The sequence below is a fragment of the Atractosteus spatula genome, chromosome 6, assembly GCF_055471065.1.
Source record: "Atractosteus spatula isolate fAtrSpa1 chromosome 6, fAtrSpa1.hap1, whole genome shotgun sequence".
NCBI classification, from domain to species: Eukaryota; Metazoa; Chordata; class Actinopteri; order Semionotiformes; family Lepisosteidae; genus Atractosteus; species Atractosteus spatula.
This window is the reverse complement of record NC_142711.1, coordinates 33,557,652-33,575,068: the sequence shown is the minus strand read 5'-3', so window position 1 is coordinate 33,575,068 and position 17,417 is coordinate 33,557,652. Positions and strand designations below refer to the sequence as shown.

Genomic DNA, 17,417 nt, shown 5'->3' with positions numbered 1-17,417 from the left:
CGTTTTTATTCCCCGTCCCTGCACCGGATCCCATTCTGGTTTTTAAACCTTGTCTTGTCTTTGTCTCGTTTGGATTACCCGGCTCTGGACATTTGCACTTCACCCTGGATTACCCCCTGGACTCCTCTGGACTCGTTCTCACTGACCACACCCCCCAAGCACCAGTGCACCGTCAACACGCCCCCCTGTTCGTCTACCAGCCCTGTTCCAAGACTTCTTTTCCCCGTGTTTGTTGCACTCCCTTCCGGATTCTATCATCTGCAAAGGGTCCTGAAAAACACTTCGTGACACAGAGTTAACTTAGGTGGTACACGGCATTTTGTACATCCCCCTTATCATCTGGTCTACATGACCAGTTATGTATGGTGATCAGTACAGGCCACCACACATAGCTTCTCGACACATCCCTGGATATGCCTCATGTAGCAAACTAAGAATGCCTTCTCTTGCTGACTCAGGAACCACCATACGGGAGTCCCACAAAATACAATTCTTGTGAGCAGAGAGTTCCCTCTGCCTCCGGAAAACGGTATGGAATTGCAGTGACTGGAAATGGTCACTAATGGCAGCCGGTCATTCATGCAGCACGCGATGGAGCACACATGACAAGATTCAGTCCTTTGTTGTCATGTCAGCAATTTGTCTTGCCTGCAGTGCTGCATCCAGCACCATTTCCAACAAAGGTACCTCCAAAAAGTGGTGCACATGACTGAAAGCTGCTGCTTAGAGAAGATGACTCAAAGTAGCAGCATTAGTCAGATGTCTGACAGGCCTGAAGCACAGCTCATAGTCATACAGTATGTTCCTAGCATCAGAGTTCATCAAAGCATCTGAGGAGACAATATTTGGGGCATTGGCTTTGTATGACTTAAAAGACCTCTAGTAACAATGGCTTGTGGTCTGTAGAGATTACAAAATGTCACCCCTGCAGGTATCCGTTCCGTTAATTTTTTTGGCAGCGAAAATGATTGCTAGTGCTTCCTTACCAACCTACTCAAGGTATTGATCTTAAAGCAAGAGACGAGCATAGCCAAAAGACCCATACTGTCACACATTCTATGGAAAATTTGAAAGTTGCATGGGGAGAAGGAGTTGAGCTGCATTTGTCACAGCTGTCCAATCTTTTCCTGCTGGATTGGTCCTCTAAGCACTGGAAAAAGAGAGAAGTACTGTTTAGATCTATCCTGAAGAGAGCTCTTCAACAATGGAATAAATTCCACTTAGATTCGATCTCAAGAGACTTTCCAACTTTTTGTGCACAAAGTATATTTCAAGTTTGTCTCCAAGAAAGAGAAAAAACTGACATTTCACTTACACTGAAACTACTTTGAATATATTTTGAAGTTCAGGCTTGTCAACTGAATGCTGTTTAACTGCAAAAGTTGGGAATGATGTATAAAAATGGAAAAATCCAACTATTAATTGCATTATTCAGGCAAAATCACTTGAGCAGAATTCTGTTTACATAATGTCACTCCCTCTGTTTAAAAGTTATATAATTGTAAAATACTAGGGGAACAAACAGGAATAGACAGTTTTTGCTTGTGATGTATAGTTGAAAGTGTACTGTGAATATAAGGCTGAATAATGGTGGTTTATATGTAAAATGGTTTTGTTTCATTCTCTAAAATAAAAAAGGACACTCTCAAAGCTTTGTGATGGTGCGTGGGGTGGCCCAGAACAGGAACAGAGGATTTTTTTTTGAGCCCACGAGAACTGATTGTGAATATGTGTGCTAGTTCCTGTGAATACCTGATAATATACGACACAAAAATATATAGCTAAATAATTGTTTAGGAACTGATAATTGCAATAAGCTTGCACTCTGAAAGAAAGTGGCTCTTCCAGCTTGAGCACTGGGAAGAAAAATAAGCAGCCTTGCCCTGTGAAAGAGAGATGGCTGTTCCACCTTCGCAGAAGTGTAGCAGTTAAGGGGCTTTCCTACTTCCACACGAGGAAAATAAACAACCTGTGTCAACTACATAACTGGTCAACTACCATCAGAACTGCTCTTCATCTTAAGCTGTGACTGTAACATTATAAAAAAACAACATCCTGGAGAATGATTAGCAGAGTTTCGTCTATGCCAGTGCACAGGCTGAGTTTATGATCTCACATAGTTTTTACTCAGGTTTCTTGCCCTGCTTGTCATTGTCTCTTCCTTGCTCAGCACTCTATTCTTCCACACCACAGCAGTTCCAGTGATTGTTGGTGTCCCATCTCCCATGAGCTGCACATCTCTATATTTGTCAGAAAGCTTCTTTAATAAGTCCATGAGGAAAGTGCCGCCCCTCAAGAACTTGGCCACTCACAGCTTCACAGTCAGGTGTTTCTTGAACTAAGGTTCACTTTAAAACTCAAACAAACTTAATGACTTTGTCAGGTTGCCAGGTTTCGAGAGTGATACCGTAATTGCTGTGCAGCCCCTTTTAAGTCCAGTAGTCACAGCTGATGAGTTCTTGTGATGTCATCAGGTAGTGATTTTGTCCACCTCATAGGTTCCTCAATTAATCAATAATCTTTGGATGATTGACAGGTAACTTCCACCTAGGGACGTAGTACAGATGGAAGATGGTCTACCTAGTAGAATAAGAGGTACCCATCTTTGGTTTGGTCCTGGTTTTTGTTAGAGAAAACAATCTGTTTATTAGAGCGGGACATTGCGGATACATTTCTTGCCTACATCCCGATTCCCCCAGACTCGTCCCTTGCTGTGCTTGCCTCCACTGATCCAGCCTGCTGCATGCATCCGCACTTGCCTGCACTCCAGCCCTGGTCTTTATCAGCCTGGTCTCCGCCCCTTGGACAGTTCGGCCTGATCCAGGTTGTGCCTCCACAGTCCACCATGACAGCGTGGCTGGGTCTCTGGAGTAAACCCCCCTGAGAGCATGTACTCTGTTGAACCCAGTTCCTGGGATGCTTCCGCTGCCCCATTGACATGCGCCCTGTCCTGCCCGGCACCAGTTGAACCAAGCAGCCCTGAAGTGTCAGCCACTACTACTGGACTGAAGCCCTTGATCTTGGATATGTACCACTTCTCAACTTGCCCCTGCCATCCTGGTGTGCAGCAAGGCATAACAAAATTATCACTCGGTTATCACAATATAAATTTCATATCATTGTCTCTGATAAAAAAACACCCCCACCAGCTGAAGTATACAAAGATGACTATGCAGAAAAGGAAGGAAAACACAAACTTCCCACAGTTCTAGTTTCATAAACATGCAAGTCAAGACCAACGCCATGGTAAATCCCATCTTGCAAGTACAACAGTACACATGTGCACAAGCATGGACATGGAATACATAATTGAAGGTCTCTAGCTATTAAGTGTTGAACTACTTGTGTTTTAAGAATTTATTCATTTTTTGCAGCCTAAATCTAACATCATATCAAGTCCAATAGATTTTGATAAGATCTGTTTTTCTTCTAGAAGCATGGGAAAAATTGATTGTACTATAGGTGAAGTGATATCCATTGTCACCAAAAACCTGATGGACAGCTAGGTAATGCATCTACAGTATAGTGGAGTGACAACTCATCAGATTGATCCCACTTTTAATGTTTTGGCCAGTGCCCTAAATAATATTAATTCAGACTACTAAATTACCTTTGGTACTCTTTTACAGGGGCTTCTGCCTTAGAGACATTTAGTCACAATTCCACAAATTGTAGCTTCACACTATTGGCTCCTCAGCCCAGCACAGACACCAAATGTCTAAACATGTGGACATTAGACCCACCACAGGCTCAAATGTCATTAAGGTCTTTGAAAATCGAGGTGGTAAAAAGAAATATGTAATGTTCTTTTTTCTCCTATTTCATTGAATGGCACTGGAATAGGAATGAGAGACGGTAAAGGAAAAATGCAAGAATTGGTTGTTAACTTGATATTGTTGCAGCTATAGTTGACTAGGAAGTGTCTCTAAGACTTTGGATAATGTGGGTGACACCTGGCAGTGTAAACACTTCCAACCTCAAAGCAGAGATTGTCACGGATGTCGGAAGGGACAAACCGTGGAGAGGCAGTAGAGCGAAAAAGATCCTATACAAAGTGGGAGTTAGCCCGGGCTCAGCAGTGCAAAGAGTTCTGGAGTGCCATATAGAAACCTATGCCCTCAGGCCACGGACGGAGCGGTGACCTGGTGCTAGGCGGGTCTCAGGATATCCGAATGTCAATGCTGAGCGAAGCAGAATAAGTGACCTGGAAATATATAGCCCCAGAGAGAGAGACACCGGAAGGAGAACAAAGCACAGGAAACTAGGGACAGGACAGAGAAGAAGTGCCCTCTGGCAACAGAGGGCGTGACAGAGAGAATGTGGGAGGTCCCCTGATCAGAAATTGCAATTTTGCAAAGTTTACCTTGGAGTTTACCTTGGAGTACCTAGTTAATGAAGCTGTGGGTTAATGACTGTCAATAGGCAGTCAAGAAATACATCATATACAGTAAGATCACATTATGACCATAGGGAGAAAAGGAGAGGAAGTGGAGAGAAGGAAGGTCAGACCACAAGAGTAGAGTCAGGAGGATTTGTAACTTAAAGCTTACACTGGGAAGAGCCCCTACTTCATGATCATCCAAACAAAACATGATTGGAGCTATATATTTGAACCTGCCTAGAGAGAGCTTGCTATTTCGTGTTTTTAGGAAACTTTTTAGGAAGGGTTTTCTGGGTAAAAGATACTTCAGATAGAAATGTCTTACCTGCTTGTGGGTGCACTTTTAAAGTGTTTGTATAGCCCTTGTTAATAAATATTTGTTTAATCCATGTGTGCCTTGATTATTACTCTTTTCACCAAAGCTCTGCCAGAGAATAAAGAATTCATCTGCCTCTAATTATACCAACAGCTCAGGTATATCTGGAGAACTCACTTCCAAGTTGGGGGTTATGAATATTTGTTTTACTTATTGACTAAAACGCTTGATCAATTCTTGAGTTTCACCATTTTCACAACACCCCCATTTGTAATATTGTCTTTTTCCATTTCTGGACTGGACCATTACTTTACAGTATATCACACATTAAATGTTTTTCTTACTCATTGTCAGGTCAATTTCATGTTTTGCTCTCTCTCTCTCGACCTCTTGTGTGAGTTTAGATTTAACACACCCTGCTTGCAAAAAGTGTGAGGGCTTCTCATCAACCAGTTCCTTAGTGCTTTATGAGGAAAACAACGCTGGAAGGACTGGCAGGAGATGTATTATGTCATGAGCATTTGTATGTGAGATGATATCTGTAAATGAAGTGTGATGGAAATTTGGGCTATCCTTCCCTTCAATTATTCTGTGTGTGTGTTTGCAAGAATCTGTTAGGATGCTTCTGTTTTGATTATATTTGCCTGGACTGAAGTGGCTAAAAATTGAACTAAATTATTTAATTAAAATCTAAGGATATGTAATTATGAATTGAAAGACACAATTACATGTACTTATTCTTTTCTTATCCCCTTTCCCTACTACAATATGGACTTAAGAACAGACAAACAATTTGGAATGCTGTAAGGATTTATTAAAGAAGTAGATTGATCAATTACTGTAAGATATTAGAAATAACACCAATAAACAAAGAATTTCCCCTCAGAGTGAAAAGTAAGACAATCCCCGACTGAATCCTTCTTGTTATTCCCCTGCTGCAAAGAGTCAGCTCCCACTTAAGTGCTCAAGGCACAGATGAAGGGAAATTTAAGGTTGCAAGGAATGTCATTCCAATTTCCTTGATCTGAAAGAAAAAAAAGAGGGAAAGGTAAGTGATTCTCAAAGTAGACACTAGCCTCTGGTAATTTGCCTTCTGAGTTGTTTCAGTCATGTCTCACAATACAATGAGGATGTCTCTGGAAAACATGATTGTGGCCCCGGATCCTGAGATAAAGTCCTTCCAGCTCTGTACCAAGATCATGGTCAGGGACACACATGAACTGTCACAGTCATCATCCCTCCTCTAGAGGGCGCTCCCACCTTTCTTGTATTATTTACTTTCATTACGTGCACCTGTCCCTCGTCCCCCTCTTATTATTATTGAAGTCTGGCATCTCCATGGTTCCGGTCTCAGATTTGGAAGACGGATGCCCGGTAGCCCGCCTACCACTGGGTCCAGGAGTGGCCCACAGGTATAGGTTTCAGCATGGCATCCTGACCTCTGGGTCCAGGGCTCGGAGCGCCTAGCCCCTTTTTGCTTTTAATCCTCCATGTTCCTGGTTCCAGTTCCCTCTTCCCTGGTTTATAATTGTTCATCTCAGATGGATCTCCTGGCTTCTTGGATTATGGACTTTGACCCGGCAGCCCTATTGGACCTCCTTTGGACTAGTTCGCCTGCGTTCCCCCTTGCACCAGATCACTACAGTCACCACTCCCTGTCTGTCATCCCAACCTTACATTACTGTGCCTTCCTTAATGTAATTCTCCAGAAACTTCTGGATTATACAGTCTCTTATAGGGTTTTTAACTAAGCAATTCACGGGAGTCAGGACCAGCCCCTGTGACATGAACACTGTCTCCTGTATTATGGTTCAGAGCACATCTGCAGTGCACAAGAATGAATAGGGCAAACAGGATTTAGACCTTCCACACAATGGTCCTCACCGACCCCACTCCTGTTCCAACTCAAAACCCACAAGCACCTTTTCAATGTCCCATTCTCCTTCTCCATCTAGGAAGTCCCTGATGATGCCTTCATCTTTTGGGACTTGGCACCCAAAATGAGTTCCTTGCCATGATAAATCACACAACAGTTCCTCCTGTTAGGCCAAGGAGATTAATAAGTACACACTTCCACATCCCCCTTAAAGAAAATCACAGGTGCTACCTCTGCTTCTGGCAAGTCTCTGCTGGCATTTCAGTTCAAGAGACTACTCTTTAACTGTTTTTCAGTTCATATTGTAGCAATAGCTACAAATTGTAACTCACAGTTTTTTCTATTCCCCATTAGACAGTTAATTCTGTACTACCACCTGTACTCCAATGAAACCACTTCTTTAAAAGTCTTTTCTTTACTGGAAGGCCCAGCAATTCTAATGCGTTCTACTTTATTTTTTGCTGGGTCTCCACTTTAAAGGTTGAAAGTCATCCACAGTAGATTTTCTTTTTCTTCTGCACGAATTACTACGTACTGTTCTTCTTGACAGCTGAAAGTACTTGGAACTCAAAATCTTCAAGACCCAATTGAATCAGTGCTGTTGCTTTTTTTTTTAAGGTTCCTACTCATCAGAAGCAAAGACTGTGTAGCCTTAAGTGATAGGCACAATCAACTACTGAGATAGAAGTTAACCACTTTCCTTTTCTGTTTTAATCCTTTGTTTGTGGTAAATTTGTATTCTTGGTTTTTTTTTATTATCCTTCTATCCAAGCCCAAATACTTTCATAAAAGTACTTTTTTTGTCTGACTATGTAACTTAGACTAGGAAAAAAGTTTCAGGTCTTGCCTTTCCAACATTATAACCCAAATAATCACGATTGTATTGTAAACAGGACTGATAAAGATTACTGTAATTCCTGACAGCAATTCTTGATTGAATGATGACATATTATCTGAAGCTGCTTTAAATTACGAGGTTCTCTAATACGTATTACAGTCAGCGTAATTTTACCTTGCTATTATTAGTATGTTTCAATGGATCAGACATTTGTGTTTTTACAGTTATTGGAAGTGACTACTTAAATCTCTCAAGAATCTATGGACAAATTTTAACACCTATCTTGTGTTAACATTTGTAATGGAACAGGTAAAGTTTTATTCCATGCTGAAAATAAAAGAGACGTTTCAGCTGTGGAGCCTTCTTCAGGTGTGAGGGAGAGAGGAAACCTGGCAGTTGATAAAGCATGGGATAAAGATGATAAAGCTGGTCAATTAGGGGAGACGGGAGCAGGAGACAAGGAGTATTGACACTTACGTGGCAAAAAGTCAAGAGACGTGAAGAGAGGTGTCAAGTCAAAATCTGTAGCCTCCCTTGAACGCCCACAGTAATCATCCACACCAGGCACTTTCCCCTACAACAGAATTCTCTGCAACACCTGTAAATATATATATCTAATACTACACATATTCAAGGCCTCTCTGGACAATTCTGGATCACTCAAATTAGTTCATGTATTTCCCGCAACCTTATTTGCTCAATCTCTTACAGAAAATGCCCAGTTATTTACATTGGTGAGACAGGAAGGAGACTGGGGACTGTTTGAGAGAACATATCCGGGCTGTTAGAATCAATGTTAGAATCAAACCCATAGTTTCCCATTTTACTAAACCTGAAACTAAGAACACACCTTCCCCTTTCTCTCAAGAACCGACTCATTTCCTACAAATTCTGTCTATTCATCTGCAGGTTGATGTCTCTCTCAACTTCACACCACCTACCCCCGCCTCCTCTCAACTCCTGTCTTTTGATCTCCCATGCTTTATCAACTGCTAGTTTTTCTCTCTTCTTCACCTGAAGAAGGCTCCACAGCCAAAACATTGTGTCTCTTTACCTGTCTGGGCCTTTACCTGTTTCTTTGCAGCCTACACATGCTGATGCAGCTGCCTACTTGAACTGTTAACATGTGTAGTTCTCAGGAGTGGAAGAAAGGAACTGAGGTGTTTGCTCAGTGGAAGTAGCTCTTTGATATATTGATCAAGATGATTAATTAAATTCTGGGCAAATGATTTAAAGTCACAAGGGAAGAGGCAAAACAACAGTGCCATTCAGGAGATCCTTGTTAAGAACAGACTTTAAGATCAGATTCAAGTTAAGTATTTGAACTTTGTTAAGAGAACTTACCATTCTGTTGTATTTAGGAAAGAAAGTTATAGAGAATCCCTAGATTAAAAATGCTCTGTCCTGGTTAGTAGATACATTCTGGAATAGGGAGATACATTTCCCATTCACCTTGTAGCATCCAGTTTTATAGAGAGAGATTAAAATCTAGGTTGTATTTTTGTGCAGGACAGTTTCTCTCCAATTTTGAGCTGATTAGTCGTTATATAGGATTTGAATACTTGATAGCCATCTGGGGGCTTTCTGGTTGGTTAGGACATGCTATAGCCCTTTGAAATACCTTGTTTGTAAATAGAGTAATTTGTACTTAATTAATTTAACTTTATTTGTCATTATACTTACACGGGTGCATAGTATAGTGAAAAGTGTTTCTCATTAGTCTCTCAGGTGCAGTATATAAACAGAACAGAAGACAAGACAATAGACAGTAATACAATAACAATAACAGTGTAAACAACAGTATGGTGCCAGTGCAAAATCGTCAAAAACCGTGCAAATACACAAACGGAGAAAGTATACAAACAGGACAAAAACAGTGCAAAAGTAATTCGGCGAACAGTGCAAAAATGATAAATAATACGGTGATTAATAAATAGTACAGTATAGTATAGTATATAACTAGTACAGTTGTAAGTACAATTTTCGGCTTACATTCAGTTGTCGTGTATGTAGTGGTGTTGGAGTACAGTCATTGTGGTTACAGGAAGGATGTACCCACATTGTATGTTGTATATGTATGTTGTGTGTTGCTTAGTGTGTCATTGTCATTATTAATACATACTGTATGTGCTTAACCCAGTGTGCCTGATTTATTACTTTTTTCACCAAAGCTGTGCCAGAGCACTCATGTGCCTCTATTATACCAACCACCTGGGTTTAATATTGGCACAATCTTTACAATTTGTGGGGTTGTAGTATGATTACTTATTTTAAATGTTGGTTAACCTGCTCTGTCTTTTCTGGTGTTCTTTATTTTCGTAACCCTTCTGTTTTTAACAGTATTATTGCAGGTTTACATATAATTGTACTCTTCGGTTGGATTTTGTACATTTTATTATTGTTTTAATGAAAACTTTGTATTGATTCAATGTGTATGTTTTAAGATTTATTAAGATTGATTCCTAGCAGCAAATTTAATTTGGAAGGGTAAATTCAATATAATCATCACTCTGCTGTATCACCAAAATGTTTGGAGAGCTTAACAAGCTGCTTTTGACTACTGATGAGCCTCTCGGGAAGATTTACATGTTTATGTAGAAATTGTACGTTTCTTAAAATTTAGCAACAATCTAATTTCTTATGCTATCAAAGTATTTTTTCATATATTTTCGTGGTACATACTGTTGCTTTGATTTTGATTACATTTTAAGAAGTGCAACAAGTTTGATTGATCTTCTTCTCAAATTCTTATCCGAAACCTCAACCCGTTTATTGATTTCCACGTCTCTGTACTCTACGTTTCACACATGCTTTATTTTTTTGCTAAATGAATTTAAACAAACCATGTGACATGAAAGAAAGAGATAAATCTTATTACCAAAATATATGTGCATGCAGTTTTCAACTCCATAGTTATCAGGCTGCCCATTAGCCCACCTGGTGAAGTCCAGCTGTGATCCATCACTCCACAACCATGTGCCTTCCTGCTCCATTACACCACAGAGGACAGAAGAAGGGAAATCAGGGTGTAAATGAATAGCTGTGTCATGCCCTCTGCGGCCAGAGGGCGCTCCTACTCTATCCTGTCCCTAGTTTCCTGTGCTTTGCTGTCCTTCCGGTGTCTCTCTCTCTGGTGCTATATATTTCCGAGTCACTCATTCACCTTCACTCAATATTGACGTTCTGATGTCCTGAGACCCGCCTAGCATCCAGGTCGCCCCTCGTCCACTGCCTGTGGGCATTGGTTTCTATACGACTCCTGAACTGCTGAGCCCGGGCTAATCCCCCATTCCGCCGCTACGCCTATGGGCCTTTTTCTGCTCTCCTGCCTCTCCAGGGTTCGTCCCTTCTGACATCCGTGATAAGCTGTGTCAAAGGATATATTAGGCATATTCTCCACTGGAATGGTATCAGTCATTTTTTTAAAACAATAGAAGTTCCTACCTGCAATCATTTATTTTCCTTTGCAGTCTATGTATTTACAGCTGGGGTTTGATCAACCACATAATTTTGCAAATGAACAAGTAAAGGTTTATTCCATGCTAAAAAGAGAAGAAAAGAAACACAACATTTCAGCTGTGGAACCTTCTTCAGGTATGGAAGAAGAACCTAAAGAAGGCCCCACAGCCGAAACGTTGTTTCAGTTGTTGTTGTTCAGTGTGGAATAAAGCTTTATTTGATCCTTTGCAGCCTACGCATGTTGATGGGCCTGCCTGTTTGAACCTTTTTACACAACTTTGACAATTTTAACTGCAATTCTTGGGCTACATATAAAGATAAAGCTGATGTTGAGCAATGGTCATAGACTTTATAGAAACAGAAAAATAAAGGTAGAAGCAGAGGAATGCAGTAACCACACAAGACCCATCTGATTTGTTTGATGATCTATTCCTATTTTTCTTTGCTGCAATTCCATCATACATACACTATATAAAGCATAGCAAATACTATCTAAATCCATTATGAAACAAGAAAGATTTCACTGTGAAACATGCCTGGGAAAATCAGGATTGAGAAAGAATCTGCATTAATACTGTTTAATGATTTAATTATGAAAGAACACAAATAAATAAGGTCCTTTACACACTGCTTTAACCACATATAAATCATTCCTACACTTTAAACGAGGTATTGGTTTCTCTCGCACTACAGTAAATCCTCATCCCCTGACAGGGCAGCAGTTAGATTTGCTCTAACATTCCCAGTCTTCTTGGATTCTTTTAATTATTATTGAGTCCCTTCAGCCCACCTCTAGTGCCCGCCTACATTATTATTACTCCAACCAAGAGCTTCTACCTCCTTTTTATAACCTCTGGGAAAGACCTAGCTCATAAACATAGAGTATGTTATGTGAAGAGGTAACTGTGCTGCTTCCTTCCCTACTTCAACTGAGAGATCATTCTGGTCACAAAGAGACTTCTAAACATGACCCAACATTACCGTGAGATTCTGTTAACCAATTTAAAGGGAAAGCTATTATCTACAACACTGGAAGTAGAAGAATCTGCTGTGCATCATGCAAATTCCCACTCCTATTTATCTTTAGACATAAAGCATGACTTTAATGTTCCTCTCCAGACACCTAAACTGTTCAAATCTCTGAGAGCAACATCTGCTCTTTTACAATGGTAAATTTCTAAATGTTATTTGAATTCACACTAATTGAAACTATAATAATTCCGTGCCCCTCATGATACCATTAAATATCATACCAGATTATCTTTATCTTTATTTTCGATATTTTAAATATTTATGGCCAAAGTTTAATATTACAAATTAAATAAGGACATTTGGCCTTTTAGTTGGTAGCTATGTTGTGCCTCTTGAAAGAATCTAAGGTATCAACCTTAACAATGTGGTTGTATAACTTAGTCCAGAAAGTAAGTGCCTCCTAAAGTGGTTCTTTCTGTAGAAGTACAGTCACAGTCCTCTCACGACTATAAAGATTGAGCTTTTCTAGCCAGTTGGTTTGGGACACTCCATTAAGCATTTAAGAATTAGAAGGACTAATTCCACTGCAACAATGCATGTAAATTAAATGAGATGTCAACATAAACACCTAGGTCTATTTCACAGATAGGTTCTTCAAGCTCAGTGTTTCCTATTGTCACAACTGTATTGAAGGGTTTTCAGGGAGTAGAACGATGGGTGTTCTCCATTTATCCGAAAGGGTCTTTCATGAGCAATGCTATACCTTTTCACCGTCACTACCTCCGATCCATGTGTTAGATGTTTTGTTGGACTTGATCAGCTGCAGAAGAAGTGTATTCTCCTCTTCACTGTGCACTGAGGCCAGATTTCCACCCAATTTAATGCATTCCATCTGGAAAAGAAGAAAGAGTATGAGAGAGAGACAGACAGTCATTTAGAAACTCTGTCTTTTTATCCTCTGTGTCTTTTTATTTTTGAGGTACTGCTAGATGGACACCAACACACTTCTGATTGACTAGGGGTTCATATATCTCTACTCCAGCTAATTAAATAATAATAAGAGACAAACGCACTTTGACATGGTTACTTCATAATTTTTGATAATTTATCGGGAAACCCAAAGAGTACCTTAGTTGAAGGAAAGTATTAGGTTTTGCCTTACACAAATAAATTATTGCCACTTGATTAATGAACTGAGAAAGCAATCACAGCAGTCCAGATTTTTAAAAAAGTACCTGTATCTGTGTTAATTATAGTTGACTCTTGTCCAATGTTGGGGTTACATTTGTCCAAAGTGGTGCATTAGGTATTCAGGGCTATTTGAATGCAATTGTGTAATGTCACAAATTACAAACTATATACTTCAGCCAGTTTTATTAGTTCCATACTATTTTGCATTAAGCAAACCTAAAATAAAAAATTTGCCTGAAACAGGGTTTCAGTTTTAAGAGGTTAAAATGCAGAAATGTGAATTGAAAAAATTGAATTTTACGGGGCTATTAACATCTTTTAGTACATTCATGTGATGGTTAAAAAATTAAAAATAAAGCAATAAAAAGTGTAACCACATTTTGGTGCATACTAAAAAAAATTCTGAAGTCCATTTCAGATTGGATTATTTGCAATTACAGTACATTGGCAATAGACTACACTTCATTTCAGAGCAATCATCAATTATAATGCATATGTTTAATAATAATAATAATAATGTAGGGGAACCAGGGATTGCAAGCTATTGAGCTCTCTCCCACCCGGGCTTGATATTAACATTCTGTAAAGGAACAAGTAAAAGGTTTATTCCATGCTGAAAAGAGAAGAAAGAAAACACAACGTTTCAACCGTGGAGCCTTCTTCAGGTGTGAGGGTGTTAACATTCTGCATCACAGCAGATTGATTCACTGAAATGTTGTGTTTCTTTTGTGGTTGTGTTAGGCATGTTTTGGTTTTTATCAACAAACTGTATGTTATATATTTAGAATCCACGAGTGAGACTGTAAATTATTGGAATTGATTGATTCCTAACAGCTGTTAGCACTTGTTAGCTTTACTTTAACTTGTTGCGATTTACTGTTCCAGTTTCTAATTATTTTCACTACATTAAAAATTCTCACATCTGTACACCATCTACAGAAAAGACTACACCAACCTTCAATATGATTGTCTTTTTCAAAAGGTGTAGATATAAAGTACATACAGTACTATTCATTCATATTAGCTCATACTGTATATACTGTACAGTTATTCTACACCTTACTTACACATTAATCAAGCAACTTGGACACTGTCTTCCAGGTGAGAGGGGTCCACTCTCACCAACCACACAAATCTGATAGATCCTATTACTCCAAGGCAACCCAAGAACAGAACCATAAAACTGACAACTGAGTGCCAGATTCTAATTTCAAATGCCTCCCAACTCACAAAGATACATTTCTGATTAATTGCCAACAGAATGGCCAACAATTCTGTGTTGTCTAACAATTATACAGACTTATACAAGTAAAAATACTTATTCATTGTATACATTTTTTTTCAGTTGTGTTTAAAGGTTACTCTCCCGCCCTGTTTTTCAAATGCTACATAATGACCAAAACGGAGTATGTCCATCAGTGACCAGTTGACTGGTCAATAAAAGATCTCCAGGGTTAGAACCTGATTTTCATAGAGATCACAAATGTATGTAATAATGTATAATAATTAGAGGAATTGTACAAGTACAAAGTAATTTGTTGTTTAAGACAAAATAGAGGTAACATTGGTGTCAGCCTTCTGAGGTTATGGATTTATGCTCAGAGTTGTGTCAGACCTGAGTAGGTTAGAGCCTGAGGTGACAACTGAGGAGTCAAATCAAAGTCTTTCACTACTGACACAATATGTGCTGTTTATTTTTTATATTGCCACACACAAATGCACCAATTTGAGCCACAGCCACTATGATTAGCAGAATATTTGGTTCTCTTCAAAGGTATAATGAAAAACACATCATCAATGATGAAGACATTTGCCAAAACAGTATACAGTACTATGAATGTTGATTTAAAAAATTAATTATGTGTTTGAGAATCACATGCACTTTCTTAATCCATTTGAAAGAAAAACTGCGTGACCAAATCTATTACATCTTTAATCAAACCCGCTTCTCTTTATAAAATCCTAAAACGCCACTGGAAAGGTGTTCTTTCATTGAGCTACGGAGGTAGTACTGCTATGAGAATCACATCAGCCTGAAAACCCAGTATCCCAGAAGTTGAAACCAGCCTATATTCCGGACCAAAGCACTGATCTAGTGGCATCATTCCCGCATCCATCTGCCGGATCATCTGTTTCAATTATACCAGCTTTCACCCCTCCCAGTCACTGTCACAGCAGTACATACCTCAGCATCAGCCCAAGTCTTCTCTGTTCCAATGTATTGGAAGCAGCGGTTGGCAAAGCTCACCCAGCCCGGAGGACAGGGGCACTTGCACAGCTCTACATGAGCTGTATTGGCCCCTAGTCTCCCAGAGACTGAAGAACAGAATCAGGGTCAAGCAACGGTAACAAAATCACACAGAGCTGAAACAAACTACTTTAATTTCAGATGAAAAGATGAAAGAAAAAATGTTTTCTCATGAAACAAAGATTCTTAGATTTTGCAGCCCCTCCACCAAAATCAAGCAAGACTCACCCCCACCTCATCTAATTACAGCATATTATACTGCTAGTGTTTGAGGAACAAAACAAGGTATTTCTTTTTGAAAATGTATTTTAAATTATTAGATAAATGTATGTCAACATAACATAATATCCAAAACAGGCTTAAGTATGCTGAAACATTAACAAGTATTCCAAATTTTAATAATTGTTATATAATAGAGTGTTTGTCCAGCACTTCTTATTACTCTGATTATATGATTATTCTGAAATTTGCATCCAAATCATTCTGGTGTCATTATCTGATATTTACTATTAGATTGATTCTCCATATTCGAAATATATGAGAAAACATTAGCAGACAAGTCTGAGTTACAAGCTACAACCCAGTTTTGACACTTTATTACACTGTGACGAACCAAGAGTTTTTGATGCAGTATACAGTATAAGTTATTGAAAACTGGAAGGACTCAAGTTTTTTCATTTTAGTGGAACTATTTATGTTCTTTTTTAAATCAGTTAGGACAAAATCAATCACTCTTGCATATTTATTTTTTATCTTGGAATATTGCCTCTACAGTGGTAAATATTTAATGTTATATATTTTTTTTGTTTTTCATTTATAAACTATTACAAAAGTATGCAAGCTGGTGTCAGAATTATATTAATTAGTTGAAAAGGTTTAGGTATTGCCTAACTTCAAATTTTCTAATCAACATCCACCCAAAAGCAATATTATTTTCACCACTATTTTTTTCCATTGCTTTTATGTAATTTTTATTTATTTTTTAACCCTCAGCACAGGAATGATGGGGAATTTATAACCGTTTCTCTGCAATAAGCACTTTGAGTCACCTGCCTTTATAAAAACTGAAAGTCCCACAGTGCCCATAGTAGCACTATCAAGGCATGAAGTAAGGAGACAGCTTTCAGTAGTAATATTGAAAGCTAATAATATACTTATCAAGCCACAGAGATCTCTGTTGCACAGAACAACTCTTGACTCAAGCCCACTCAATCCCATTAGTACTCAAACCAATTTGTTTCAACACACAGAGATTGCAGACATAATGACTCAACAGTAATAAACCAATGAAACCTGATCATTGTGAAATAATATTTGATATTCCTTGGAATTACTTTTTCCCATTGTTACATACTGTTTTATTCACACTGCATATGAAATTTGAGGAGTTCTCCTGTAATTCATTTTGTTTCAGAGATGTGCACTTATTTTACTTACTGCAGAGGTAAGAAATAGAAAGACGACATGTTTAAATTTAACAAACCAAGTTGTGAAACATACAGCAACAGTTTACAAAATTTCACCACTATCTTAGCAGTCATTTTAACTAATAGCAATCAGTCACACATTAATAAAAATGTACTGTATATGTACTGTAATGTATAAAATGTATAATGTTTAAAAACTACATTTTTTATTTTGTATCTGTGATATTTTTAATAATCAAACACGGATTCATTAGGACAGGTCATTCTCTTATCCAGTTATTAATGCCCTATTGAAGATTTTTTTTTAATAAAATAAAATGAATAGCTCATGATCAGACCACTGATTTCACTTAATGATTGTATAATAGTTTCAGATCTTGTGATTTTTGTATGAAATGATACAAGGGAAGTGAGGGAATTTTCTCATTGCATTTAATCTACATAACTGTTTGAAAAAAGTTACAAGCTGCTTTTAGATAGTACTGGGCCTCCTACCTGACTCCACACTGAACACGAGGACAATGCAGAGCACAGCTGATATAGGAAGACGGATCATAGTGACTCTCCTACACAAAGATTCAGAGATACAGGAAAAACATTTGTTCTTGACTGCCAGAGACCTACATTAAGAGACCATCTGTTTCAATCAATGATCTTACATCATTTTGAGCTGAGGTTATTCATAATTATTAGTTGGTCAGAGAAGGCA

The 17,417-nt window shown here is 38.6% G+C and overlaps 1 protein-coding gene across 1 annotated transcript; it reads right to left on the bottom strand.

Moving 5' to 3' along the window:
- Positions 1-5,653: 5,653 nt before the first annotated feature.
- LOC148832795 (galactose-specific lectin nattectin-like) lies at positions 5,654-17,264 on the bottom strand. The gene is made up of 5 exons (XM_088918146.1): positions 17,204-17,264; positions 15,219-15,349; positions 12,606-12,734; positions 10,290-10,395; positions 5,654-5,721 (listed from the first exon to the last, which is right to left on the bottom strand). The coding sequence occupies exons 1-5, from the start codon at positions 17,262-17,264 to the stop codon at positions 5,654-5,656; spliced, it is 495 nt and encodes a 164-aa protein (XP_088774272.1).
- Between the last annotated feature and the right edge of the window lie 153 nt (positions 17,265-17,417).

Coding starts and splice junctions, on each gene's coding strand:
- LOC148832795 (XM_088918146.1), bottom strand. CDS start 17,264: ATGATCCGTCTTCCTATATCAGCTGTGCTCTGCATTGTCCTCGTGTTC. Junction 15,350..17,203: donor CGTGTTCAGTGTGGAGTCAG/GTAGGAGGCCCA, acceptor TCTGTTCTTCAG/TCTCTGGGAGACTAGGGGCC. Junction 12,735..15,218: donor AGACTTGGGCTGATGCTGAG/GTATGTACTGCT, acceptor CTTCTTTTCCAG/ATGGAATGCATTAAATTGGG.